The sequence below is a fragment of the Lethenteron reissneri genome, chromosome 9, assembly GCF_015708825.2.
Source record: "Lethenteron reissneri isolate LAM-NWPU_2019-01 chromosome 9, ASM1570882v1, whole genome shotgun sequence".
In the NCBI taxonomy this organism is placed as follows: Eukaryota; Metazoa; Chordata; class Hyperoartia; order Petromyzontiformes; family Petromyzontidae; genus Lethenteron; species Lethenteron reissneri.
Genome location: NC_083787.1, coordinates 2,488,796 through 2,516,765, shown reverse-complemented (window position 1 = coordinate 2,516,765; position 27,970 = coordinate 2,488,796). Strand labels below are relative to the sequence as shown.

General features: G+C 46.8%; 1 protein-coding gene across 3 annotated transcripts; it reads left to right on the top strand.

The window, feature by feature from the left end:
• Nucleotides 1-646: 646 nt before the first annotated feature.
• SLC66A2 (solute carrier family 66 member 2) lies at nt 647-26,821 on the top strand. Of its 3 annotated transcripts, none has more exons than XM_061548641.1 (6): nt 647-737; nt 3,600-3,829; nt 5,981-6,114; nt 12,328-12,544; nt 20,235-20,438; nt 26,026-26,821. In XM_061548641.1, the coding sequence occupies exons 2-6, from the start codon at nt 3,615-3,617 to the stop codon at nt 26,033-26,035; spliced, it is 780 nt and encodes a 259-aa protein (XP_061404625.1). In that variant the 5' UTR covers nt 647-737; nt 3,600-3,614; the 3' UTR covers nt 26,036-26,821. The 3 variants fall into 3 exon arrangements, with proteins under 3 accessions (XP_061404625.1, XP_061404624.1, XP_061404623.1); XM_061548640.1 differs by having other exon boundaries at nt 659-876; XM_061548639.1 differs by having other exon boundaries at nt 659-948.
• Nucleotides 26,822-27,970: the final 1,149 nt, after the last annotated feature.

Sequence of the window (27,970 nt, the reverse complement as noted above, 5' to 3'; positions counted from 1 at the left end):
CAATTGCTTTGGATTAGACGGCACCACGGTCTAAAAAAAAACCCCAGCACACTCTCTGACAAATCACCTCCTTCCATTGGCTTCAGACCCTGCAAGTGAGCCCATCTCGACCAACCAGCGCCCTCCGCATCTGAGTTTTTTTATTAATTTAGCGAATGCTTTTACACAGAGCACCAGATACATATTGTGCACAATCTAAATTAATGAATACATTTTCATAATAAACTGGGAGCCACTTACAGGGTTGTTGACGTCATTGATTCCGATCCCAAGGAGGTCCACCCACGCCTCAGCCAATCAGCGCTGTGCATTCCGCGAATATATGACGTAAATACTTCCGATCATCGTTAGCCCCTCCCACCATCTCAGCCAATCAGCGCTGTGGATTCCGCGGATATATGACGTCAATACTTCCGATCATCGTTAGCCCCTCCCACCATCTCGGCCAATCAGCTCCGTGCGTTCTGCGGAGAATCCTCGACCCCCCCCCCCTGGCGGAGTTCTGACGTCATCATAACCGATCATCAGCCCCCCCCACCACTTCGACCAATCAGCGCCGTGCGTTTCCGCTGAGAATCCTCCTGTGTAGTTTTGACGTCATCGCTTTCGAAATCCCACCCACCCACGACTCACTCCGGCGTTGCACGGTGACGTCATGTCATCCCGCTGTGCAGGCGCGAGTCGCGTGCGAGTGGAGGGAGGCGATTGCATCGTGACCACGTCTCCTCATCCTCGAGGCATGTGCCTCGCTCCTCGTGTCGCCGAACCGTGTGGCCGCGTCTCTTCAGGCATTAACAAAGCAACAACAGCAGCAGCAGCAACAACAGCAGCAGCAGCAACAACAGCAGCAGCAGCAACAACAACAGCAGCAGCAAAGTAACGAAGCCCGGTTTAGTCGTAGGCAAATCTGTCGTCATTGATGCCTTGGCAGAGAACGTGACATTTTAAGTAAATATTCTCCCTTTTTTTTTGCTTGGGTTTTAAGACTTATAATGACGTGCGACTGTGGGACTTGTGTGTGTGTGTACAGTACAGTACTGGGCCGGTGACAAGTACAGTGTTTAATTGTGTGGCGTTGTACGGTGTGTTTTGTGTGTATAGCGTTAACGATCATGCCTCTGGGAGTGACTATCGTGTGTGTGTGTATAAGCGGTACGTGGCCTACTTCCGTCTGGCAGTCTTGGGAGTTCCATTCCCGGCCACGGCTAACACCCAACTTATATACGAAGCGACTTTTATTCAGTCTCCCTCACGAAATCCACACTGACCAGCGCGGTGAAGTATGGTCAAACAACGACCAATTAGCGACACGGTTTTGGGAAGGCCTTCATCCAGCAGTAGATTGGCAACAGGGTGTAAACCATTATATAACGATGGCTAATACAGTGATACTTTAACATCTTTGAGATTGCGCTTGCTGTACAATTTAAATCGTGTTAATGTTTGTCAATATTGTTTAACGCACTTGTTAAATCAATAACGACGCATACGTCAACTCGTTAAAAGTACAGCGCTGTTTATATTGTAAACGTTGATAATTTATTGCAGTTCATGGATGCCAATAACACTTTAGAAATCTTTGTTTATTGTGCAAGCAGACTGTGTTAATACACATGGCTTTTTTAATTGCTGTGGTGAAGTATGGTCTCATAGCCTGCGTGACCCCACCCGCAGCGTAGGGAGAGCCCTAATGCAGCAGCCGATTGACCGGCACGGTCTGTATTTGTACACGTGGATGGCTCACAGGGATATACCTAGTAAATGAAATTTGAAACTTATCGACAAATAGCCTTGGTTCTTTCGGTAAAGTCACGTAGAAGGGAAATAAAAAAATATAAAAAAATATCTAAAACAATAAAAATTCTCACGACGTTTCGACTGCAACACAAGCAATCATCATCAGGTGTGAAATCCACAGCACGAAAATTTTAAAAAAAGTGTTAAAAACTTATCGACAAGTTAAGGGGCGTCACGGTGTTTGAGATGTTATCCTACATCGCCTGGTATACAGGAGGTCATGGGTTCGATCTCGACGCCTGTATATTTGGAGTGTGCATGGTTTCTCCGCCGTAGTCGCGTAGATGTTTTTCTCCGAGTCCTCTATTCATTTTTTCCCGCATTTAGAAACATGCTTTTAAGAGTATTTGGCTGCTATAAATGTCGACATGGTAAGCCACTTCCTTGAGCCATCATTTCTGGCCAAGTCGCTTCTGAGAAAGAGATGCATAGCTCAGTGGGCCTTACCTGGCCAAATAATACGTCTGTTTTTATTTTTTCATGGCAGACTCCCATTTCGTGTCACTAGGGATGGCAAAAGCCACATGCTTGAACCATTTCAAAAATCATAAAGTTCAAACGAAGTAACCCGTCATAAAAATAGATACGATTCAATAAAAACCGTTCATAGTCGTGTTTATTGCAGCGTCTCAGATAAGGTGAAAAAGTGCTACAGATTGTCAAGAGACCAATAACAATGATTGGCAAGATACAAGAACATGAGACCTATGGCATAACATTCTCTACAGGCATGTGTACAGCCTTTATATTTCCCATCTCAAAGAACATGGTGTGACATTTGCGGGGGTACGGCGTGTATGAAGAGAGGGCCCCCCATGTTAATGGATCTTGACGGCGGTGAACAGAGGTTATAGATAAACCGGTTTGCGTTTCGCGACGGCGTGGCGAGGCCTTCACTAGCAGTGGATAGACACTGGCTGCTGACGATGAGAGCAATAGTATTGACGCAGAAGCATAGATTGTTTGTGTGCTGGTGGCGCCACTGCACTGGGATGACGGGTCCCATGCACTGGGTCACGAAGAGTGAGAGAAATTGGACAGGAGGGGGGGTGCCCATTTCGTTCCTTGCACCAATGCCTTTGCCTACCAATGCAAAGCCGTCTGCTTTTGTTCAAAGTCCTTGTAGCAGTGTGTGTTTATTTCAGGCCCAACAGTCACCCGCGTGCTGCAACAATTGGAACGGAGCCTTGTCACTAGGTGTTGGCCCACTGTCAGTGATGAACCCTATTATTTTCGGGCCTTTCAAAGGTATTGCACGGCAGTTACCTTCATTTACCCTGGTAGACAGCGGGTGGATTGCAAGGGTGAGGTAGGTCAACAAAACCCCGCACTGCCTCGTACACTGTTGCTGTTTAACTTGCAGCCCTTTGTCAGTGCTCTACTGGACGAAGGCCACGTCAGTCATAGAGGTTGTTTGAACAGGCTTTACTACCAAGGTCAGTGTGGGGATGTGAAGGCATCGGTTAGCGTCAGTGACAAGTGATAATGGGAACGGTCTTGGACCAGTCCTCATGGTAACAGACTAAAAATGTAGCCCGGGTCGCTGGGCTCCACACTCTCCACCGTTGCTATGTTGGATTAATATAATGTGCGACAATCGCACGCTCGTAAAGCTAGGTGTGCATCACACGATTTGAAGCGGAGTAATTTATTAGCCGAATGTGCCGTCGACTGCTGAGCATTGTTCGGTAATCAAAGCCGCCTCCGTCGTCCGTCGTGACACTCGTGTGCATTTTGCGGTGTTCCCCTCCGTCCCTCAGCGATCTAAGCCGGTTCCGTTTCTGCGCGCTCGTGCAACGCAGGCCCAGGCAGTGAGGATGGACGTGGGTGACCTGTCAGCGCCCGAGGTGCTGGGCTCGCCGCTGGTGGTGCAGCTGGTGACGTGGGTTGCTCAGTTCGCCATTGTGTTCGGCGGCATCGTGCCATACGTGCCGCAGTACCGCCAGATCCGGCGCACGCAGAACTCGGAGGGCTTCTCCAGCCACGTGTGCCTCGTGCTGCTGCTCGCCAACATCCTGCGCGTCCTCTTCTGGTAGAGACACGCTGAGCCTGCTGGAAATCGTACCGTGTATACCCCCATGACTGCTTCGAAATGGGCCCTGCCCGCTTTCACATACCAAGACAAGCGTGGGCTCGGGCCAGGGTTGGGTTGACGTCAGGTCCAAGCCACGCCGTGTAGCTCGTCCTTTAGTGGGTCGCTTTCCTCATGTTGCTCCCCACTCATCAGCTGTGTTTCCCTTGCAATCAGTCGTGACAACTCCGGGGTTAGAACTTGGAAGAAAAACGTATTTCACTTAGGTCAACTTCAATGCCATTAAAAAATATATAATTTAAAAACACTGGAGGAAAAATAAAATAAAAGGAATGATAGATTTTTACATTTGGATAGCAGAACCGAACCCCTGGATGAGTGCAGAGCAAAGGAAGGGGCTGAGAGGGGGGTGGGGGGAAGCCGTGCTGGTCCATGTCTAGATGGGCCGGCTTGGGTCGGTCTTCTCGTTGTGGAAATTTAGCATCAGTGGATTTCTTGGGTGACATAATGGCATGCTGATAATTGTGCCATGTTGTAATTTTTTTTTATATTGTACTTCTAAATTATCGCGTTAATTTCCTCAATGGAATTTACGTAATTTGTAAATGTTTATTTCAACCATAATAATGATTGTTTCAGACATGGAATAAAGTTGGATATGTTGAATTTTGAGCAGTTTTTAATAGGATACTAGAAAAATAATTTTCATTTGGTTGGTTCTGGTACCCTTGCGATTTGTATGCATGGTGTCGTCATTCATCTTCCTCCTGTGTTTCACCAACTACGCTTGCTCTTTTCATTGTTTATTCCTTCTCCTTCACCATTGCACTTGTGATTATGCTGTTTCTGTGTGTGTGTTGTGTCACCACTGCATGTGTTCCCTCAGCAATCTCCGATCCGGTAGCATTTAAGCTGCTCATTAAACATAAATCCTAAACCGGTATCATTACGTGTTTGAGCCTTAATAGTCACTGCCTGAGATTGCTGTCCCTTGCATTTTGTAAGTCTAACCTGTTGTCTTTACCTCAATGTATTTGTGTGTGTACAAGCCTCAATGGCTACTTGCTAATAGCAAATGCTCCAGAACGCTATAACTAAGCTCATGGCTTTACCTCCGTGCATGGTCGTGTGCATACATACACACTATCCCCCTCGTGCACGATGCCGGTCTTCATAGGTGCTTCTTGCTCACAGCACTTGCCGCAAAAGTCTTTATGACTGCACCGACGATCGTTTGCTTGATGTGTGCATGTGTGTGCGTGTGCTTGAGTGCATTCGTACACGCACCGCATCCCCTTGTGCACTGTAGCAGCTTAATGGGTGCTTGCTAACAGCACTTGCCTCAATGGTCTGTTAAATGCTATGATCCACGAGGGCAATCGTTGCTGGCAATCATCACCATCAGTGCATTAACTATCAGCGACGATGGCAACTCGGGTGCGCAACGGAATGGAGTGAGAAAGTTCGCTGGCCGATCAAAGCGCAAGCCTTGAGGAAAAGTGTGCGCTGAACAACAATCGGCTTTCAGACTGTAAATTTATCTTTTGGTTAGGGACGGGGCAGGGACTAGTACTCATTACTAGGTGACTACGGATGGTGTAGGTATAGTCCTAATCACTGACCCGCCCATTCTGGACATCTGTGAAAAAGAGCTTCACAGTTTATTGGATTCCTCCAGTCTAAATAAAGATTCTGATTTGGAATGGGGTAGAGCAAGTACTAGTCACTAGTTAGATAACAATAATCCCTTTTTGTAGTCTATTATCATTTGGTTAGCCAGTCACTCAGTACCATACGTTAGTTATCAGAAAAGCAATCGATAAAAAGGCTTTCTCATCCATCCCTCTAGATCCCACTCATGCTGAATTTGGTAGCCACCATTCTTCAGCTGCAGTAAGCGGGACATCAGGCGGTCATGTGTGCACCTTCTCCCATCTGATTGGGAGTTGCTGCCCCGGTTGCTCATCTGGGGGCAGCTTCAATTCAAATTTTCAGATTTTGGGCAATGAGATTTTTTCAATGGGGAAATGCTGCAGCAACTATTGTGGGTGACAATTGCGAACATTGATTTCCTTGAAATTGTATCCTCCCCGATCATGACTCTAAGGCTACACGGGTGATCTTTGTGTGTGTGTGTGCCCCTGTTGTAAGGTTCGGCCGGCAGTTTGAGTCCGCGTTGCTGCTGCAGAGCTTCGTGATGATCGTGGCCATGCTGCTCATGCTGCAGCTGTGCACAGCCGTGCAGGGATCCTTGGACCTCACCACCAAGCGCCACTACTTCTCAGGTCCGGCAGCGGCGCGCAGTCACTTGGACTGGGGTGCGAACCAGGCATTTGGGAGTCGACAGTGCGAGTGATGCGGCGATGGTGGGGATTATTAGTTTGTTTAATACAAACATTTGGTGGTGGCTTTGTCATCATAATAACAGTGTGTTTTATTCACCCATGAAAACTTTACTGTCTCTCATGATTTGTTTTTTTAGAAGGGGCCGTCAACGTTGGTACGTTTGATATTTTTTGTGAATGAGAGTTTATCTTTATTTTCGGAGGAAATCGGAGGAACCAGGGATAACCTCAAGCATTTAAAGCTCTGCACAGATAGATTCAAAGTATTTCTTTCTTGCCATCTGCTGGCCATTTAGCCCATGCTAGTAACACCTGATATTCCCAGCAGTCTCTCAACCAAATACAGCGCGAACCAGTCTCAACACAGCTGAACTTGGGAAATCCAAAAATATTGGATGCATTCCATGTGTAACTTCATTTGCAAGTTTCAGGGAATAGTGTCATTAGATGAGGGGGAATTCATCACCAGATAAACTATAGGTTCTCTGTGTCCCTTCTACAGCTGCATTTGTACTTGCCTGCACAAGTTATTGGGCCCCATCATTTTATCAGGATCTCTCAATTGCCACCTTGGTGATTCTTTAGAGGAGGGGCAGCAGCGTAATGGTTCGTGCACTGCACTACAAACCCGGCGACCCGAGTTCGATTCTCGGCTATAGCTAACATCAGTGGCGAGTGATATGTGAACAGGTCCTGCGTCTCCCTATCCCCACTTCCCCAACCCACACCGATCGGCATGATGAAGTACGGTCAAACAACCGTAATAACATGGGTATCTATTTTAGGCTATTTCTGCTGTAATCCTATCAGCTGAATAATCCACCCCATTACATTGTAATAGCTTCATTATATCACTGTATCATGTATCAGAGGTGAAATCTGATACGCAATATAATGTGTGTGTGTGTACCAGTGCTTGTGAACCTGTTGGCAGTCGCGCGACGGGTCTGAACGGAGCGATCGTTGTTCCCGATGTTTTTCGTGCGCACGTGGTCTCGCTCTGTACGAGTGTTGTGATAATTATCGTTGTTTAATTGCCCGTTGCTCTCCAGAGTTTGCTGGCCCACTCCATGACAACCGCTGTGTGTAGCCGTTTCCGCGTGTTGTCTTTTGCATGCCGGCAGACGGTAATTTGGATTCACTAGTATTTCCACGCTCGAGAGCCTTCCTCGGTGGGTACCGCATGCCTTTTTTGTGTGTGTGTGTGTCTCTTATCATCGAGAGACTTGCGGAGAGAGAGCACGTTACGAGCGCTTTTAGTTCGCATGACCTCCCCAACCTAAAAATAAATTATTCTCGTATAAAATGTCCGCACACCTTCTTCTCGATCTTGGCAGCGCTTGTATGCACATAAATGTACGGGGGGGGTGCTTTGTTGACCTGGAGCAAAGTTTTCCAGTCGCAAAAAAAAAAAATCTCAAAAAATTATACACGATGAGATTTTATTTTATTATTCCCATAATCTTCCAAGACAACGTGTGATGAGAGTTATCATTGTGCAGTATTTTTGTTTGATTGCCAAACATTCCAAACGTGTTGGACGGCACTGAACACGTAGCCTAGGCCGACTTGTGTGAGCTGTTACATTTACTGTGGAATCTTCACGTCGTAAATCACACGGAGTGAACATTTTTAAAAATCTATATTTTATCGCTTGCTGCAACCACACACCACCTGGCACAAATATTTGAACAAAGGGCCATTGCTGTTTCTGTTGAGACAATTCCAAAGGTCCTTCAATGATGTTTGCACTGTTCTTGCCTTCTGATAATTTAATGGCGTGCGTACAGTGTTCCTGAACAATGCCTCTTTTTAAATATCGCCACTTGCTCCAAATTGTATCCCCTTCGCATTATCTGGCATCATGTCATGAGACCAAATATCCATTCAGGTCTCTCACATGCAACAATGCATCCCTTCCTGTTGTAGAACGGCCCAGAGAAACAAATATCTCAAGAGTTTCCTCCAAAATCCCTTAATTTAACCTCTGGTCCAAACAGTGGAGGGATGCATTTTCCCCACAGGCTCTGCATTTTAATTCATGGGAGTCAAACCCATATTTAAATTTTCAGAGCTGCAATTTAGTCAAAGTAAGTGTGGCACAAAATATAATGTGATTCTTTTGTACAGTCATTCAATGGTGACTGAACTGCTTCTTTGAGGGCACATGGGATTTATATAACGTATGAACTGGTGGGGAGTGGTGGCGCTGTGGTTAAGGCAATGCGCTATGAACCCGGTGACCTGAATTGCTTTCCCGCCAATGGCTAACATTGTGTAAGTGATATCTGAACCGGTCCTGTGCCTCCCTGAGCTAATGTGCATTTAGCTAAATATGATGAATTAGATCATGTAAATTTAAACATAGCTCTAGGCAGGAGACGACTGTGAAAGCAAAAGCATAACCCAGTATGTTGATGCTGGAAGGTTGATTGAAAATTATACCCCACTGGGATCTAGCGAGGAGTTACTCAACTTGCACGAATAAGCACTGCACATTTTTCTTCATCGCGATGAGCTATGGGCAAACAACCCCTACGGTGCAGTGATGTGTGAGGTCTTTTTCCAGTCCAGCAGTGCGTTTACAAATGGGTTGTAAATTATTAACTGCGTTTTGATAAAACGGGTGGAATGTTCCTGTGCATTGTTTCATACACTAGGTGGCACCATGATCCACGCTCTTGTCGTCTCAGTGCTTGAATTAAAGCCATCCCCCACGTTGTTACGAATGCTGCCTAATAACTGCAAAATATACAATTGGTTAATGTTGCAGGTAGTTACCCCTATCCAGAGCAGTGAGAGAAAGGGTAGAGATTGGCTGATGTTCAGTTGGAGATTACATTTTACACTGGGGTCCTGAGAAAAGTTGCACATAAGTCAATATTTGCCTGTTGGTGCAATCGCCATTGTGTCATGTGGACAACGTATCCATTCGCATTTACCGTGGAGCAGTGCAGTGTTCGAGAACGGCCCACGGAAATGGACATTGCAGAGCTACCTCTGAAATACTGGGAATTTTGATGAAAATGTACGTGAACAGTTTTGAATTGACGTACGAGCAGTTTTTAGTCTTAACTTAAGAGTATAATGCTATAATAATTTAATAATTTAAGTTCTTATCTGTGAAAGTACTACTACGTTTTCTGTGAAAAGGAAGTGACTGGGCCTCTGTCTTCTGTAAGCTTCAGGATTTGCATGCCTGTAGCGCTGAAATAGTGAAGTGTGTCGGCGCTCTCTATAACGTGTAATTCACATTCATAAAGTTTAAATGCAACGTACTGCATCTGTAGAGACACAGGCTACGTGACTTTACCGAACAAAAAAAGAAGGCCTCCAGCTTGGATTTGAACGGGGGGGGGGGGGGGGGGGAGTCGACAGCACATGCAGCTGGGGGAGGAGAGTTTCGGACGTGGGGACAGCAGAGGGGACTGAGCGACATCACACTTGGACGACGGTTGACTGGAGGCTTTGCCAGATGTCCAGTAGGGGCACGGGGTCAGAGCGTCACAAACAACAAGCTATACAAAAACACAATCGGAGTGCAAAGTATAGGAAAGATAAACAAATCACTTACAAAAAATATACAAATAAAACTGCACTATTTTTTTTATCTTACCAGGTAAAGCCCACGAAGCTATTAGCTTTTGAGAAGTGACCTGGCCACAAATGATAGCTCAACGGAAGTGGCTTATCACGTGCAAATTTAAAAGGAAAGGCCTTGGTTGGCGGAGCGCAGTGAGAGAGGATGAGGCAGCAGCCAGGGCTCTGTCAACTCTTCCCGGGCTACTCACGTTTTACCAAACTGTGGATCGTTATACTCTTTGGTTTTTTCGGTAAATTCACGTAGGTAAAAAATTTAACTAAATTAATCACGACGTTTCAGGCGCAACACAAGCGTCCTTCTTCAGGTGGGGACAACTTAGCGAAAGCACAGTGCTTAATTTTTTACCTACGTGACTTTACCGAAAAAAACTGTATGAATCCTTGCAGTCACGAAAACTTCAAATCTGTGGATCGTTAATTTAGCAGCTGACTTATGAGTGAAATGAATTGTCTTTCCCTGGAATTTGTGCAAACTTTAGCAGTTTAAGAACCAAGTCAAGGACTCAATGAACCTTTCCTTCATTATGTCTCTGCAGTGATGTTATTCATTTTGAGTGTTTTTACACCTTCATTCAAATTTTCTGCGACTGCATTTTTTTCGTAATAGTAACCAACCCCCCACCCCACGACTGCCCTCCATCCCCTGTCCCGCTCCCCCAACTCCGTCGCGATGATTGATACGGAGGACGGGGAGGGCCTGTCTCATCGGCCAGAGGATCGCCCACCCGCACGGTCACGCAGAAACCATCGCAAACCGTTCTTCACTCCTCCGAACTTGTCTGGAGAGTGGCATGCCATGGCGCCACCGTCCTCAATTCTCATCATCCTCTGGGGGCACACATTGTTCGTCCCCCCCTCGCTTTTGCTTCCGTGACTCTCTGTCGAACAGAAGTGCAGTTGAACCAGACAGTCACTTCTTTCAAGGATGAACTTTCAGAGGACTGTCACGGACGACTGAGTTAGCGTTCGTCCTTTGGCTCTAATGGGTTTCTTTTGGGTTAGATCGTGCAGAGTATAATGTCAACTTTGTTTAGTTTAACCCTCCACCACCTGCCGGAGCCAATCAATTTATCACGTCATGGGCAAACAAATTAATTGATTTGTTATATCAGCAAAACGGGAGTTATGAAAAGCAAACAACATTTTGACAGTTTTATTTGACGTTTCACTGGAGATTACAACCAGCGACATTAGGCGTTTAACAAAAGCTCAGCACTTCACCGTGGCGTCCCTGTGTTTCGCTCCATGTGCTCTGAGCTTTTGCAGGAATTGAACTGTGAGCAGCTGGTGCTCTCCCTAGGGTAAATATTGCATAGCCGGCCGATGTTGGTTTTTCTGGTTCACGTTGCTGCTCGATTCAGTTCCTGAAGATGCTCTCAGCAAGTGGAGCGAAACGTCGAACATTGTGCCCAACAATATGTGGTACAACTTTAATTGACACCGGTCAGCTTCACGGCACTACCGCAGTGGTATTTTTTCACTTTCGTATCCACCAACCCATCAGCCGTTTCGCAAGAGGTCGTTAACTGAGCAGACACGAAAACCCAAAGGCACCGAATCTTTCACGCGATGCTTCCAGGACACGGAGTTGCTCGTGTTCCTCTATCCGCACGCTGGACTTGGTGCCGTGTGGCCACAAAGAGTGATGTGTGCCTTGGGTCGGCTGAATGCGAGCCGCCAAAACTCAACTCATAAAGCCGTCTGCATGGCAGCGGCCAAATAAATGATGCAGCAGGAGGGTTATGAACGACGGCGATCCAGAGCCAGCATTCTACTCTTGCTAACGCGCAGTTCTAAATTAATCCATTTTAACGACCATCGCAATACCCCCCCACCCAGCCGACTTCACTCCGCACATTGAGGAGCGGCGTAGACCTCGGCACAACAATCGCCATAATCGCCATCATCGGTCTTCATCTTTAGCATTGTCATCTCCATCATTACCGTCATTGTCATATTTGCAGTTGTTAAATGTATTATGTACGCATCTTCATTTTTGACAATTGCATGGCCCAGCCATCATCATCATCATTGTCATGCGCGTCATCCTTGCCGTCATCACCCCTGGTGTTTTTAAATATTTCTAGATTTGCATCATCATCGTCGTCATTACCAGCAGCACTGGGATATCATCCTTGTCCTCATCGTCAAATGTATGCTGCCCCTTGCAGAGTTGTCTTTGACAATGTGCGCTGACTCTTATGTTCCAACATACATGATATGTTGATGTCATCTTGATTAATAAAAAAAAATCAATATTTTTCACCATAATTTTTTACGTTTGAATTGTTATTCTTAGTATCACTACGCTTTTTATTTAGGAAAGCCTCAGCGAGTGTCACGGCTCTCTTTCGGGGAGGTTCCTGCCAAGTTTTTTGCAGTAGAAGCCCGACGATTGCCGAGAATACTTCCCAACCGAGTGAGCTGATGTTCTACCGTGGCAGCGGAGGCATCGTCCGGACGTCTCCGCACGAGCGTTCGAAGGGCGGCCCCGGGCACCGCCTGTAGTCTCACTTCCACCGTGCGTTTCACCGCCCTCCCCGCACGCAGACCTCGACCTGCGCTACTTCTGGCAGTGGAGCCGCTTCCTCGACTACCTCCAGTTCGTGGCGGCGTTCTCGCTGCTGGCAGCGGGCGCCACCTTCGCGCTGCTCGACCTGGCTGCGTACGTTGAGGCCCTGGGCTTCCTGGCGACGTTCTCCGAGGCCATGCTCGGCACGCCGCAGCTCTACCGCAACTACCGCAATCGCTCTACCGAGGGCATGAGGTGCGTGGCTTTAGTAGGCATAGGCAGAACCGCAGCACGACTTGGCAGGACCCTCCTGAGAAAGAGCCATGAGACTCGGTGAGGCTTTTCCTGGGACGGCGGCACGAGCGGTGACAAAGGCTCTAGATGGTGGCGGTAGCTAGGCCGCACGACTTCTACGATGAAACACCGGCCGACTCATTTGGGATTATACATAGCAGTGATTGCACCCCCTACTGTGTGACAAGTTCGCAGGGCCCTCCTGAGTAAATAAGCCTATAATACTTTGGTGGAAGATATAGGTCTGCCCCAGGAGTAAACCACATACCGTGTCAGCTCAATTTCATATCCTAATAAACATTGAGAGCCCATCGTTCTAATTGCACTTAAATACTTGTAATTGTTATGAGTTTATTGACTTTATATATTAACACAACTGTGATACAATTGTGTTTGTAGTCACTGTAAAACATCTGTACCGTTGCAGGAACCCATGAGATAGAACTTAGCAGTTATTTTTTTGCTGAAATAAATTAAAATGTATCCATCGATCTATGTGACGACCCCAATGGACTGGCAGCACCCACTTATCCGGCCAGGTGGCTAAGAAGATTGCAATTAGCAGATCGCGAAAAAAAATTCTGGTTAGAAGTTGACTCAACACATTATCCCTTCACGGTCCATAGAATGATCACCACTTTGCGGGGAAGTCTAGTGGTTGTCTTGAGGGTGAGCTGGTCCCCTGCCGTATGAATGTGGAATTCCCACCGCCTTGATCATTTTAGCGAGAAATCACTCTGGTGGCTCCTCCCGGTGTGATCTCTCCTCGTAGCAGTTTAATTCGGTCAGCTTCGTCAGCATCAAAGCCCGAGCCGTAAGGGCAAACTTAATAAGTGTAGCACAGGACAGTTCCGGTAAAGGCTTTGATGCACAGATCATCTCAATATTTTATTAAAATCCCCGAGGGAATTAATTCCCTTTTCTTGGGGGCACTGCAGCAAAAGCTTTGTTAGACCCTGCGTATCTAAACATATTAATATAAAATAAAAACAAACACCTGACAAGTGCATTATAATGACTTTAATTCTCAAACCAAAGGAGGTTTGTGGCAACCCTGCACCACATCCATCACAACCCTTGCCCCCGAAGTCAGGTGAAATGTAGAATTCTTTTTGATGTCCTCAATAACCGTAATGGCTCTGACATGGCTTGTGGCACATCTGGATATCCCCAAATGAGATCTGTGTTCTCATCTCTGCAAATAGGTCAATCTGTTTACCTGCGTCTATTCGGAAACAATTGATGTCATTTGCAAATGGCTCTGGCAATTCTGTGCCGAACGGTGAAAGATTGAGCACAAATATCAACAAGCGCAGGCCAGAGAGGCACGTGAGTTGAGTGCATACTCCTGTGTGTTCATCGAAGAAAATAGTGCTCACAGAGCTTGCTGTCGCAAGCAAAGCAGTAATACGCATAATGGAGACGAATTAAAATTTTTGCTCAAATTATATTGTCCCGTTTGGACGATTAAATATTTTGTATGTTTAACACAATTACGATTCCCATCGTTCATTCGTTATATGTAAAGACAATCGGCTGCAGTTTTTATATTTCTACTGCTGAGTGTAGATCTGAAAATAGGAAAGAAGTGACACAGTAGTGATTAATGAATTTATTAATTGTTTAAAGTGCCGGGTAACTGACACCTTGGCTCTTCCCAGTGTGAAAAATCGCGTCTAAACTTGGCCTTAAAATAGAAAAAATGCAAACTCCAGGATTTATCGTATTCAATAACTGACCCACTTTTTTAGCTTTCTGCCTTTGTCATTAAGTCCAAACGTCCCATCCATGACCAGCGCTTCTGACGAACATTCATCTCGAACGTTCATCTCATTTTCATAGCACTCTCTTTATGCACCGTTGTGGAACTCCGTTCGATGCATCCACATACGAATAATATAAACATAATGTCTGTTGGCCGATTGTCTTTTCACACCAATATCATCCAGCAGCATTTATTTAAGCTAGCAAACGCTCCTCCACTGGATTCAACCATCTACATTTCATCAGCTCAAATCAGACGTGTTAAATAAATGCTGCTGGGTTTCCAGATGTTATTGGCAAGGGTGCTTCATCTAAACAATGGGGCCCTGTTGAAGACAAATGGTAACACTGTGCAGTATACAAACTTATTATACTGGGATTTCCTTCTTAAATGAGCATTCAGGCAGTACTCACTCCCTATGTACAGCTCTGAGCCAGTGGTGGAAATTCCTAATTCCTATGGCAGGAGCAAATCTATCCATAGGACGACCACTTACAAAGTGGCCTTCATTTTTTGATGCTGGGCTGGGTGTATGTATGAATGTTTAACTTTTTCGCACCATACGTAGCCTGCCGTGCTAATTGAAGGTGCTGGACGGAAGGACAAACTAAACGCAAAAAGCAGCTCTAAAGACAGTTTAAAATCTAGATTCAAAAGTACAAAGCTCCGGTGGCTTCCTAACGATAGATGGGTGAACGCCCCAACCAGAGTTTGAACTGGCAACCTTGTCATAGCGGGCCGCTCGCTCCATCGCCGATGCACCCGGCTGGTTCGTCATTGTTGCGCATGCGAAGCGTCGCCCTGGCGCGTCGTTGCGACGCGTTGCCATAATGACGCCGCGTCGTTTGTCATTGCCCCCTTTTCCGTCGGAGTGGCGACAAGCACCACGTTGCCCTCAAGAGAGGAACGCTCTCGTGTTGAAACGATAGCTCCGCTTCGATTTGACCCCCCCCCCCCCCCCACCAGAAGTGTCGATGCGAGAGACTGGACGGATGAAGCGGTGGCCAAGAGAGAGGGGGAGTTAAACCGCTCTATTTTCGCTGCCTGTGCAAATTACGGACTGGCGCTCATTTTGTACTCGCACGTCCCTTCCCCTCAAGTGTTTCCGGTAAAAGCTAAAAATACAACCGTGTAAAATTTTCCACGGGTGAGCTGTGAGGTTTGTATTCATATTCGTGGGGCAATCTCACGTGGATTAGCTTATTAAGATGGAATCTCAATTTCACGATAGTGCGGTGGGTTGTGCGTGGGTGTTTATTAAGTTATGTACTGTGTGACCCCTACAGCCATCTGGGGGGGGGGGGGGTGCTGCCATTCACTGCTATGTAAAACACAAAACAATCTAATCTCAAAGCAGCTTGCTTCAATTGATCAAATCGTCGGGCGGTTATGGGGATTGGGTGGCAGTTATCTGCAATATCAGGGGCCCCTCACCAGGGCCACAGCTTGTATTAGTGGGTCTGGAGTATATCAGGGATCTGTTAAAAGGCCAAGGAATCCATTTCAATTGAGGTGAAGGTTGTTGAACAGGCACACACTTTTGCTCCATCCGCACGTGGGCGCCTATCTAGCGCCTCCCTAGCGTCTATTTAACACTGACCTACAGTGATCTGGCCTCACAGTTAATTTATTTGTCTTGTGGTCACGGTTAGCATTCAAAATACAGTTATATCGATCATGTCTAGGGCTTTTTTATTTTCTGAATCGGTAATTGATTTGCAAAGTTACAGAATCGGTAATCAAATGCAGTTCAGTTTGTGACTAATGAACACAACTGAACGTTCAAACCGCACGGCGCGCTCAAATGTGATTGGTCAGCGGCTACCATCATAATGGACATTTGTGGAAAATAGCTTTATAGCTAATCGGACTCCTCCAGGAAAATAAATATTCTGATTCTGATAATGCACACTCGCCATCATGCACCGCATAGTACGATTCAATGGACACAGCGGGGCTAGAATTTTTCTCTTTATTGTTAGACATTTCCATCGCTGCTGTGCGACCAACTGACAATTGATTTTTCTCGTAATTTTTTTGTTGTGCACGCAATTACTGATAATGCTAAAAGAAGTAAATTGGCAGCCCTAATAGTGCGATGTCCTGTCCCCCGTTGGCCACGCGTGGATTCGGTCGTATGAGTCGTGTCCGTGTCGCGTGGCGAGAGTCACCGATGAACGCGAATGGAACCGGCTGGGCAGGCGTGATCCTGGGCAGATCGGAGAGGTTTGCTGTGCCTAAGTGCCATGCAATAATGGGCAGCAGTGGACACACAATGCGATGAGCGGTCAGCCTAATGCGCTGTTGTTTGAGGTCGCGGTTACTGTGTGACGCCGCGAGCTCATCTGCTAGGCACCGTTATTCAGTCACCTGTCTGTTGCAACTGATCAACAGGGTATTAAAAAAATATAGAAGTGATTTTCAGCTTATTATGTGTAAATGGTGCCATTTATCGAGGCGAGAGCGTCACCCAGTCTTCAGATTATTTTTGAACAGGGTCCTGCATTTGGATGTTTGGCCAATTCCATTAGCGAGCGTTTCCTTTTGGTGTGGTATGAAACCACAATGCTAAGAGAAAACACGTGCATACAAGAAGACATTGCTTCCCCCGCCCTTGCCTTAAAAAAATGTATGTTCGCGATGCCGCGTTGGCAGTGGTGCACAAGCGCAAATAACAAAGATCTCCAACACATTCATCAACAACTCCGCCCCCACGAGGAAGAATACACCGCAAGCGACACTTCGGTCGGTGGCCGCCTTCCCAGAGCACACGATGTTCCTGTTATAAAACGATGAGTGTGCAGACAGACGTGTCGTGAGCTCAGGATCGTGTTTTTCCAGACTTGCTAACGTATCACTTGCTCAGGTGATGGCGAGTCGCAGTGCTCATTTTATTTTATACATATACAGCGAATCCTCGTTTTACGCGGTAGATGCGGTCCCAAAAAATGTCGCGTTAAGCGAAAAACGCCTTGGGCGAGAAAGTTTGTCGAGATTCTGTGTCCTGCGCGCACACGCAGAAAGATGGCGTGACAAATAACTTGAGGGTACACCACCACGTTACCGTGTCTTACCGCGTACCGTACCACTGTACCGTTCAGCTGTGCAGCTCAAGAAAGTAGTTGGTCGTCGACCGCTCAGAAACTATGCTACGACGGAGTGCGCGTTCTGTGTTGTGGGAAGAGTGCTCCTGAACGGAAGAACCGCGTTACGGCGACAAACGCGAGGACATACCGCATATTTAATGCGCCGAGTACATTCCAGCCGCTCTGCCAACTAATGCAGCAAAGTCGTCGCTGTCGAACGCGGTCTGGATAGGCGGCGTGGTACTTGCTGCGTGCTCGCGCATTCATACGACCGAGCCGCTCTGAATGCCGATCGTATCTGGATTCAAATTAGTGACGTCCATTTCACCTCGATGGTGGTATTAGTTGTGTTTAAGGTCGCATGAAAACGCGTAACAGGTGGGCACGTTGCAGGAGAAAATTTAACACAAGCCCCACTGCGAATGTGGCAATGCAAACTATGGACCACCTAATAATCCTGACCAACTAATAAATCTGACCACCGAGTAAGCCTGACCGCCTAAACTAGTGGCGCTACTATCCACCACGATGCGGGAAAAACACGAATTCTTGAATTAAATCGTAACAATACATGGAACTGCTCTGGGGGTTGTGGTGAATGTGGCACCATTACTGGTTAGTGCATCGGTGATCCACCAAGAGCTTGCCCGGGTGTTGTAAGTGTGGGTGCTGCGAGTTGACAAGGAGGGAGATGCCAACTGTTCAATGTTAAACATTTAATGCCATCTAATGCATGGTTTTCTCTGGGTACTCCAGAATCCTGCCACATGAAGCCAAACACTCATTAATGTAATTGGCCGAACATCCCAATGCAGGACTCGCCAGAAAAAAAGTTTTGGGTAAAAAAAAAAACGTTACATTATTAAATCTATATATTTTCACCGTGCAGTTTTAAACGAGCATTTGCAGCGCACAATACCAATGTCTGCTTGCTCACGGACGCAGAAGCGCCCACTGCTTTTGCTAGCAGAGTCGCGGCGCTAAGTCTCAAAGTGCTTTTTATCGAGTAATGAAATTGCGTTCGTGGAAACAATGCGCGTGCAGTACCGTCCAGTATTTTGTGGTGCGCAGTGGCCATTACCGTTCACTTACAAAAACAGAACTCAGCCTGGCCTCGGGGAAAAACACGGCACGCCGAGGCTTGTCGTGCTTTTGTCCAGTCATGAAATTGGGGTTTATTTAAAATAATCCAGGAATCTGTTGGGGTAAATATTTGTTGACTCTAGACCGTGCACCAAATGAAGTTCTCCAGAATGTTGAATCTCATCTCTGCACACTGAAGAGGTTAAATGTAATCAGCGGAAGTTTAGTGACGTTACGGAGAAGGTGTTTACTGCCAGAATCACAACTTTGAATGCGTTAATATTTTAGGTGGGGGGGGGGGGTTGTTCGTAATTACACATCTCAGGGATTGCATTTAGAAATGAATCGCCGTTGCCGTAGTTCGTTGCCAGCAGCGCAAACACCGAATGCGGTTGTTGTCTCCCATAGGGCTATGAATAGAAACACCCCAGGTGTTTATTTTAGGCCGGTATACTCACAGCAGCTACGTGCTGTTTTTTTTCTGTATATTTTGCGCAGTTGTCCGGTTTTAAATGTTTTTCACGTGAGCGGGTAAAACCCATGACCGGTCGTCGCGCATTCACATTGAGGTTGGAGCAATTTTTGGGGTGGGTTTTGGTTTCACGAAGCGTCACAAAGTGTTTGATAAGCATTGGGTGCTTGTGCGCGTTTTGGAATTCTGTTGAAAGCAGCCTTAAAAGCCTCTTTGCCTTTGGGGAGGGCATTTCTTACATCCTGTGAGCCTTGGTGATGCCCTGAACACGCTCGGGCACTTAGATTAATGGGTGATCGACACTGTCGGACTCGCGGTGCATATGCGGCGGCACTTACCAGGCTCCTGTAAACGTGGCGCTTTGGGGCCGCTTTCGGTTAAAAGCTACGACACTTCCTGGAGGCTCAACCAAGAACACGTGGTGGGCAGGCAGCCGTTCCCGCTATCAGCCCTGCCCACTTTCACATAGCCACGCCCACACCATCACTATCTGATGTCGGCTCCGCCTCCTGTTCATCAGTCTGCACCCTCTCTCGATATCATGAGTCAGTATGGGGAGAGGGTGGAACATATTAAACTGGGACACAATCCTGATTTTTGCAAATGCTTAAGGACACCTGGTTTCCTCCAGCACACAAAAATGCATATGAATGGAATTTACCAAACATCCTTATTGCAAGACCCCTCTCTCCCTGAAAATGCATTTTCAGATTGTGAGGGTTTCCTGAAAACATAAATGACATGATCGATCTACCTCGCTCACACAACCCTTTTATTTAGCGCTTTCCAGCCAAGGTTGAAAGCGGCAGTGCATTAGCTCTGTCTGTTCTCAACGGTGATGGAGAGGGCACTCTTAACTGCAAATGGATGATCCAGAATGAATTAACTTGTAGTGTGAAGTTGTTGCTGTTCGGGACCTACCGACTTCCAATGCGGCCAAATTCATCAGAGTGCACCGGTAAACATGGAGACCCAAACAGAACAAAAAGGACAGACCGTTGGCCAACATTCAGACCGCCCATTGCCCTGACGGCAGTGGGCTTCTATAAAGCTAACGACGTACCTCCGGAGACAAACGCGTGTTGGCAAGATTACATAACCCATGATTGAGTATGCATGAATTCCCCAAACTAGTTTAATGTTGTTTGTATTTTTACCACCACTCTGTCACCACCTGGTTTCTTCTTGTTTCCCCTTCCCCCTTCCCTCCCAACCCCTTGCCCTCGTCACCTCGCACGCTGGCAGCGTGGTGATGGTGCTGATGTGGACGAGCGGCGACACGTTCAAGACGGTGTACTTCCTGGCGCGCGAAGCGCCGCCACAGTTCTGGGTGTGCGGCCTGATGCAGGTGTTCGTGGACATGGCGATCTTGGGACAGGTGTTTCACTACGGCCGGATCCCGCGCCACACCTCCGCCCACGCTGCCTCAGCCGGAACCGGGAAGGCCTTGTAAGGAGAACTCTGATTGGTCAGCCCGCGCGGCCAATAGTAACGTCATTGTTACTATTGGCCAGTGTCACCAACGCCTAACCGTCAGGACTATCACCACCGCCACTCCAACCACTCCTGCTGCGTCAATAGGACAGCCATCGCCACCGTCATCGCAGCCACTGCTACTAACACTGCCACCACTATCACTACCACCACACTTTGTCGCATCAATAAAACTCTCATCACCACCACCACTACAACCATTTTCACTTTTGTCACCACCGCTCCTCCTACCACAGTTTTAGAACCGTCATCGCCACCACCACCACCACGACCATTGCCACTACTGTTACCACCACCCCAACCACATCAGTTGTATTGCCATCACTGCCACCATCCCTGCCAATGCTACTGTCACCAACATTACCACCATCAATTATATCTCTACCACGCCCAGCATCCCTGCCACTGCTACTGTCACCAACCCGTCCACCACAACCACTTCTTATAACGCCGTAATTTTCCCCATCGCGATCGCTGCCTAGCATCACTACTATCAGGATCATCGCTATCACAGCCACCAACACCACTACAGCTGCCACAACCGCCACCACCGGCACAACCACTGCTATTGCAAGCTGTGTTTGTCCCTGGGCAGATATTGAACTGTTTACTTTACGGTTACAATCCCTTTTGCACTACCCACGTGGCCTGCGAAATTGGTGACGGTAGGAGTAACGTTCACCCAAGTGGTGGTCAGCTGGATTTTAAGGGTGAGGGGGAATGCGTCGGGTGCTGTGCAACGTTGAGCTCAGCCAAGAGCTGGGTAACTACCGGCTGGGATGTCGATGGTAAGTTTTCATCAAAATGCGCTCATTGGAGTTCATAACCGCCAAGGGACCAAGATAGGAGAAGCAATCAATGTTTGATCGCTGCTCTTGACTCACAAACTGCTGTATACGTCATTTTACAACAATTTTTTATGCTTTGTTTTGAACAAAATCCATCTAAGCCTCCTCCCAGACTTAACAGGACACAGGAGAACTGACAAATCTGGCATTGGGAGACACGGCCGTGCCAGCTTTCACGTTCTTCGATGCGTCTGTGGCATTGAGCGCTCTCGCGTATGTGGATAAAAGCAACTTTTGTAGCATTCACGATTGCTTTGTTATGGAACCTTTGTATGCGGGACCAGTGTATTCACATGTATGGACATATGGAGAACAGCTCACCAGTTGTGTAAGTCACCGTGCCACAATACAAAGCTAAACGAGATATTGGTTCCGTTTTATTTATTTGGCACGTACGTATTCATGCAGCCGTTTCACATGCCTGTTAATGTTCCACGCTCTGCTTCTTTGGGCAACGACATTTTTACATAGAGCGTCTGTTACGTTGTTTGTATCGTTTGTACAGATATTTATATTCTGCCATTCAGTTGTTGCCTATGACCAAGTCACTCTGCATGCGTGCAATGTCAGAGCGCAAATCGATGTAGTTACACCGCTCGGAGATGAAGCATAGCTCTACGCTCACAGTTTCCTGGCTGTATTCGGTTTAAGTGGTGAAAAAAAAATCGATGCGAATGCCCCAATAGGTACCAAGTAACCCAATCTTTCATCGTTTGCCGTTATCTCAATTCCCCCATTGGCTCTGCGCGAGAGCCAAGGTCTCAGAATAGACGGATGCTCCCGTTGGAAATTACAAGTCGCAAACAAGTGCCTGTTGTACCTTAAGAAACAAACTCGCTCAGAAATAATCACCGTCCTTAAAATAGCATTGTTAGAGCAAAATATTACACGGCCGCGGTTTTTTAGTCGTCGTTCTTAGTGGCGTACGTGATGGTTGTTTTTTTGCGGAATGCCAAACAAAATCGGAATGTTCCGGTGTCTTTGTGTGCACGCATAAAGCGCGTGCATTGTTGCGCACCAAGCCTGCCTGTGGCGGTGGGCCTCTCTAGCTGTGTAACTGGTAAATGTCCACCGCCGTTTCAGCCCGCCGTCCGTGCCGATTGTGGTCACGAACGAGAGCCGAGCGTCTCGCGTTGTGCGGCACGCAGCGTTAAAGCCAAGCCGGCGACGACGGCGACTTAAATGCCACGTCCCTACAGCCAGAGGTCGCAACCGGGTACCCGATACCTGTACCCTACCCGATACCCGGCTACCCGTACCCAGCCGGGTACGGGTAGGCCGTGAGTCACTGGTGAGTCACCGTTTGTCACTCATTTCCCAACATCTTGGCTGTTCTCACAATTCAAATTCTAGAATCAACCCACCCACGCCTGCAACATGGCTTCATCCCAGAGGTCGCAAACGGGTACCCGTTTTCAACCCTGGTGCGGCCGGCTACGGGTAAGGAATCAAAAGCCGTTTGCGACCTCTGCTACAGCAGCAGGGTGCATAGTCCAGCAAGCACCCGCCCCCCGGCCCCCACCTTAGAAGGTGTCCGTGCTGCTGTCAATTAATTATTCGAGTATTATATTTCACTCTGCATGGTCCGTGAGAGCGGATTATCCGGGTAGTGGACAGACGATAAAAATCCGATACATTACCTCCACGTGGCTAATTGATGAGCCGCTCCTCACTCGTCGGGGGTTGGCGACTGGGGATCGCCCCACGTGACCGCTCACGCGTGAGCAAGTATAACGATGATGACTTTAAGAAGCAATGAAACCAGACGTCGCATTTTACAACCTCACGCCCCTGCCCACCCCCATTCTATGTAGGTAAACAATAATGTTTGTAGATCCTCTTTTACATGTGTTTGTCTTGTCTCAAATTTTGTCACCTCTGTCCACTCAATAACGAAATGATCAAGAGCTGGCTGCTTGAACTGGGCGGTTGCAATGTTAGCAGTGTATTTTATTATATCCCTGTATGTATACGCACTCATGCATTGGCTGAAAACATCTAAAAATGCGGCGGTTGTGAGATGCGATTTTCACGAACGACGGGTGACGTGATGTAGAACACGAAAACATTTGCTGCTTACGTTTTTCGAAACTGCAAAAGCTTGGAAACAATCGCTGCCGAGATGCTTTTGCGGTATGTGGGATGAGACACGTTCAATATCTGCACACTACCAAGTGCTTGCGTGTCGTGTGTTAGTGGCTTGGCTCAAACTTCCATCTCATTATAAGTCTTTGGTAATGGATGTTGAGACCTTTACGGACACCTTGTGTTTCAAAATAAGACTTGTACGATTGCGATCGTGGCCATGATACCTTTTGCTTGTGTCACGCTTGAAAATTAACACACTCACGTACACCGTTTGTGTGTACGTGTGTGTGTTTGTGGGGAGCAATAGTGTAGCGGTTAGTGCGCTTCGCTACGAACCCGAGTATGTACCGCGTACACGAGGCTCAACAAAAGTTTTAAGAACAGAATATGAGACACAAATGACTCACCGTAGTTTTCTAATGTTTTAAAGCAATAAAAAAAATTGAGTAATGATTGTAAACGGTAATAATGTCGCATAATCCAATCGTGGCTGCATAATTCAATACGTTCTTAAAATGTTTTGGCTGACCCGTACGTATGGTGTGCCTGCCTGTGTATAATATGTATACGTTAGATTCGAAGCTTTCGTGACTGCAGGAATTACTCTTTGGTTCATTCGGTAAAGTCACGTAGAAAGAAATGAAATTAAATAATCGAATACCTTTCACGTCACGTTCTTTCTACGTGACTTTACCGAAAGAACCAGAGAGTATGTATACGTTGTTTTGAGGAGGAGGAGGATGATGGTGATGATGATGATGATTTACATTCTCCATGAAAATTAATACGCGAGCTGTTTTTTTAGCGACCACCTTGTTCTCGTTAAAGTTGAATAATCACGCCCAACGTTAGCGGCACAAAGAGTGCAGAATGTTTAATACCAAAGTTGCGTTTCAATGTGAACACTGCCGGTGACTTTATGCAATGACCTGCCCACGGCGCGAGCGTTTTATTGAGTCAAAGCTCATTGTGCAGTTATTACCGAGACATATGCGAGCAATTTGAATAACATTTCACAGCATCGCTATTAAAATCGTACGGATCGTGCGCATCACGTGGTCCGATGCGTTTTTTGGTTTTGCTGTGTTGGGTGTGACGATGTCCGTCTTTTCGCTCCACGTGCCTGGCAACAAATCTGGCAGCCAATACGTGTGCGCGCGTGAAAACCTAACGATGTGCAATGATGCACGCTGTGCTTGTCTCTCAACGCTGGCAAGTCACAAAACGTTGGCGTTCAACAACTTTCAATAAGGAATCTGGCCAAAATATACGAACTTCTCAAGTGTGGGTTTAATTTCGCTTTACAATTAAGGTTGAGAGTGTGTCGATGTGCTAGCTCTGTCCGTCTCTGTGTCTCTAACGAGGTGGGGGTAGGGGGTGGAGATTATCCTCCAATATGTCCGAAACCTGATTATAGAGTTGTGTTGCGTGTTGCTATTAGGGTCTTGTTCCCCTATAGGAAATCAGACAAATGAATGAAAAGGAATCTGGCCCGACAGAGCCGCTATTTGCTCGCGCTGTTGTCTCATCGCGTCCCACGGACAAAATGCTATGATGGTAACTCCCTTGCCTGATGTACAGGAGGTCGTGGGTTCAATCCCGACCTTGACACCTGTATTTTTGGAGTTTGCATGTTCTCTCCATGGTCGCGTGGTTTTTTCTCCGGGTCCTCTGGTTTTTCTCTGCACATTTAGTAAACGTGCGTTTAGAGTATTTGGCTGCTATTAATTTCCACGCGACGACAAGCCACTTCGTTGAGCTATTATTTGTGGCCAGGTCGCTTTTCAAAAAGAGCTACATAGCTCAGTGGGCCTTACCTGGTAAAAGAAAAATTTGTTTACTTTTTATAGCTTCCTGAGCCCCTGGCACAAACGCAACCATGTTATCGCCAATTAAATACTTCCAGTGACAAATGAAGTCTGTTAAAAGCTTCACAGAATTCGTGTACAGGCGTGAGTTGTATTCTTTTGTATTTCAAAAGGTGACGTTCGGTTTCACAACTAGGGGTGCATTGATTGATGTTGATTCTTCAGCTGACAATGCACACCTAATCGTGTGTGCAATGTGTGTAAGAATCGGTGTTTCAATTCGTATACGTTCACGTGATAAGTCTGGCCACTAAAGGCTGCTGCTGCTACGTTTCCCACGATGTTTACCAATAAATTAACTGGCAACCGCTAATTGGGTAGGGCAGGCAAACAGGAGGTGTCGCGTTATCCCTCCTCGAAAAACATCACGCAACTTGCGCGGCCACTTTTTGTTCCATTGAAGCCTGCGATGTCCGTTGTCGCAGTGTGTTTCGGACGGCACACGTGAATGAATGTGTACGCAGCCGTTCTGCTGTAGCCAAAGAAAGGAGCCTTTTTAAATGTTCAGGTCATGCGTGGGATCGCTGGGCCATCCTCCGTTTAAACAAAATAAATGCGAGCAGAACTGTTAATTTTGTTTAACTGGGTGAGAATGCGAGAGATGTAAGGAGAGTCGCATTTGCAAGAGTGAACCAGTTGCCTTTGTCGTTGCAGGGAAATTGCAAACCTAACATTGAGTTTGTTAATAACCGAGTCGATGTCGCCCATGTCTGTGTGTCTGTGCGTGGCTTTGAATAGGTGGAGATAGGGACAGTGTTGACGCTCTAAAGGTGTGTGTGGCTAAAGCACCTGCACTTGAATACTACCCAAGGTGTGCGTACGATCAACAAGATGATTGACTTGGGCCTGATCTCTCGTGGACGTCGTGATCAGTGACGCCTCTTCGTGTCATCGCCAGGAAAACGATGTCCCACCTTAACGTTGACCTTGGGACTGCGTTGCAGCCGGAGCGCGCTTACATGCCATATATTTTGAACACGTTTAATTTTGTTTTACCGTGGAAAGCTGCTGCTGCTTTTGTACGTCGGTTCACGTTTAACGGATACAAATCCTCGTGCTTTTGCACCGCCATTCTTGTTTGTGTATGTACATAGCGTTACTTATAAATGAAGAACTATTTCAAGAACTGATTTGTGTGTTTACTTTGGTAAGAAGATATATTTGTAAATCGGTGTTTGGCATAATAATGGTACTCCATCCGATGGGTTGGTGGGGAATTTGATAATTGTGTGGTTATATTAAATAGTGTGCACTGCTTGTGGCAAATGTGTGTCTGCTATGTGGCTGGTGGTTCAATGATCATTTAACTCGATTTCAAGTGTTGTTACTGCAGAGACTGGGTGGTCTACGTGTGCATTATGGACCCAAAATGTGTTACTTTTCTATTTAATACATCCCCGTCTTATCGTTTGGCCTGTCTTCTGAGAAAATGTGTATCGTGTTTTATTATTTATACCAGAGATTTGAGCTGTGCGGGAAAACGAGAAACAAAACATGAAATAAAGACAAACAAAATAAACGTTCTATTTACTTGGGAGAATTGTTGTCCTTCTGTTACTGTAAACTATAGTTTACCCGTTGATCCCAGAATCAAATCTGGTTGTTAAGTGTAATGAGTTAATGGGCTTAGCCGGGTCACCAATTCCTGCGTAAAAAAAACAATAATTCCAACTTGTAAGTGCCGCATTGTATTGTGAGTTGAACCACAGACTGACACAGGAAGGGCATCACGATGAGTCAGTACCAACGATTGCCCAAGCTCTTTTCCTATATTCACGTTTTATCAGCCAACGAATGAGTATTCATACTCTTTGGTTTTTTCGGTAAAGTCACGTAGGTACCTACGTGACTATGGAAGAGTATGGACCCTTGCAGTCACGAAAACTTCAAATCTAGGAGTATTTACATGTGGGAGGATGCCAGGGGAAAGCATTCATATCGCATACCGACGGGAACAGGTGGAGTCCACATTCAGCTGTTGCCGCATTCTCCCGGCAAGCCAGAGTATGGCCCCATGAGCCCACAAGAAGGGAAGTTCACCACGTGATCCATCAACCCTCGCTGCCTCCACAGTTGTGGGTCACAGGCGTGCGCCACCGCCAACCAAGCTCGATATTCACTGGAATTCTCGCGTAAGTTTTCTTATTCCAGATCCTTGAGGATTAAAACACTTGGGTTGGTCTGGCGGACGACGGAAACATTCTGAATTTCTTTTTTATTTTATATCGCTGCTCGCACGAGTTAATTTTTTTTCGTGATTTCCAGAGTTGCACCTGGTGGTAAGGGTGGTTGTGGCTGATGTTGGTTCTCTTTGAGGTGGCCGGGTGGCTGGTGGGTCGGTACACCGAGCCACCTCCACTGACGTTTCCCGTCAGACTCTGGCGTTTCTGCTCGCCGCGATTAAACCGATTCTCTTCGTGCGTAGCGGCGTTAATGATCTTAGCCTGGTCATCAATTACTCGCGTGGAAAAAAAAAACACCCCAGCGTTAAACTTTGTATTCGCTGGCATTGCCCGCTTGCTATTTTTAATGTGACATGCGACTAACAGCCGTTGCGGGCCGTGTGAACAGTGGTGACCCTGATGTGCGGATGACGACGTCGGGGTGAGGTGAAGTCAGAAGTAGTTCTGCGTTATCATCTTCCGGGGGACGGTGGCCGCGTTCTGTAACACGGGGTGATGCA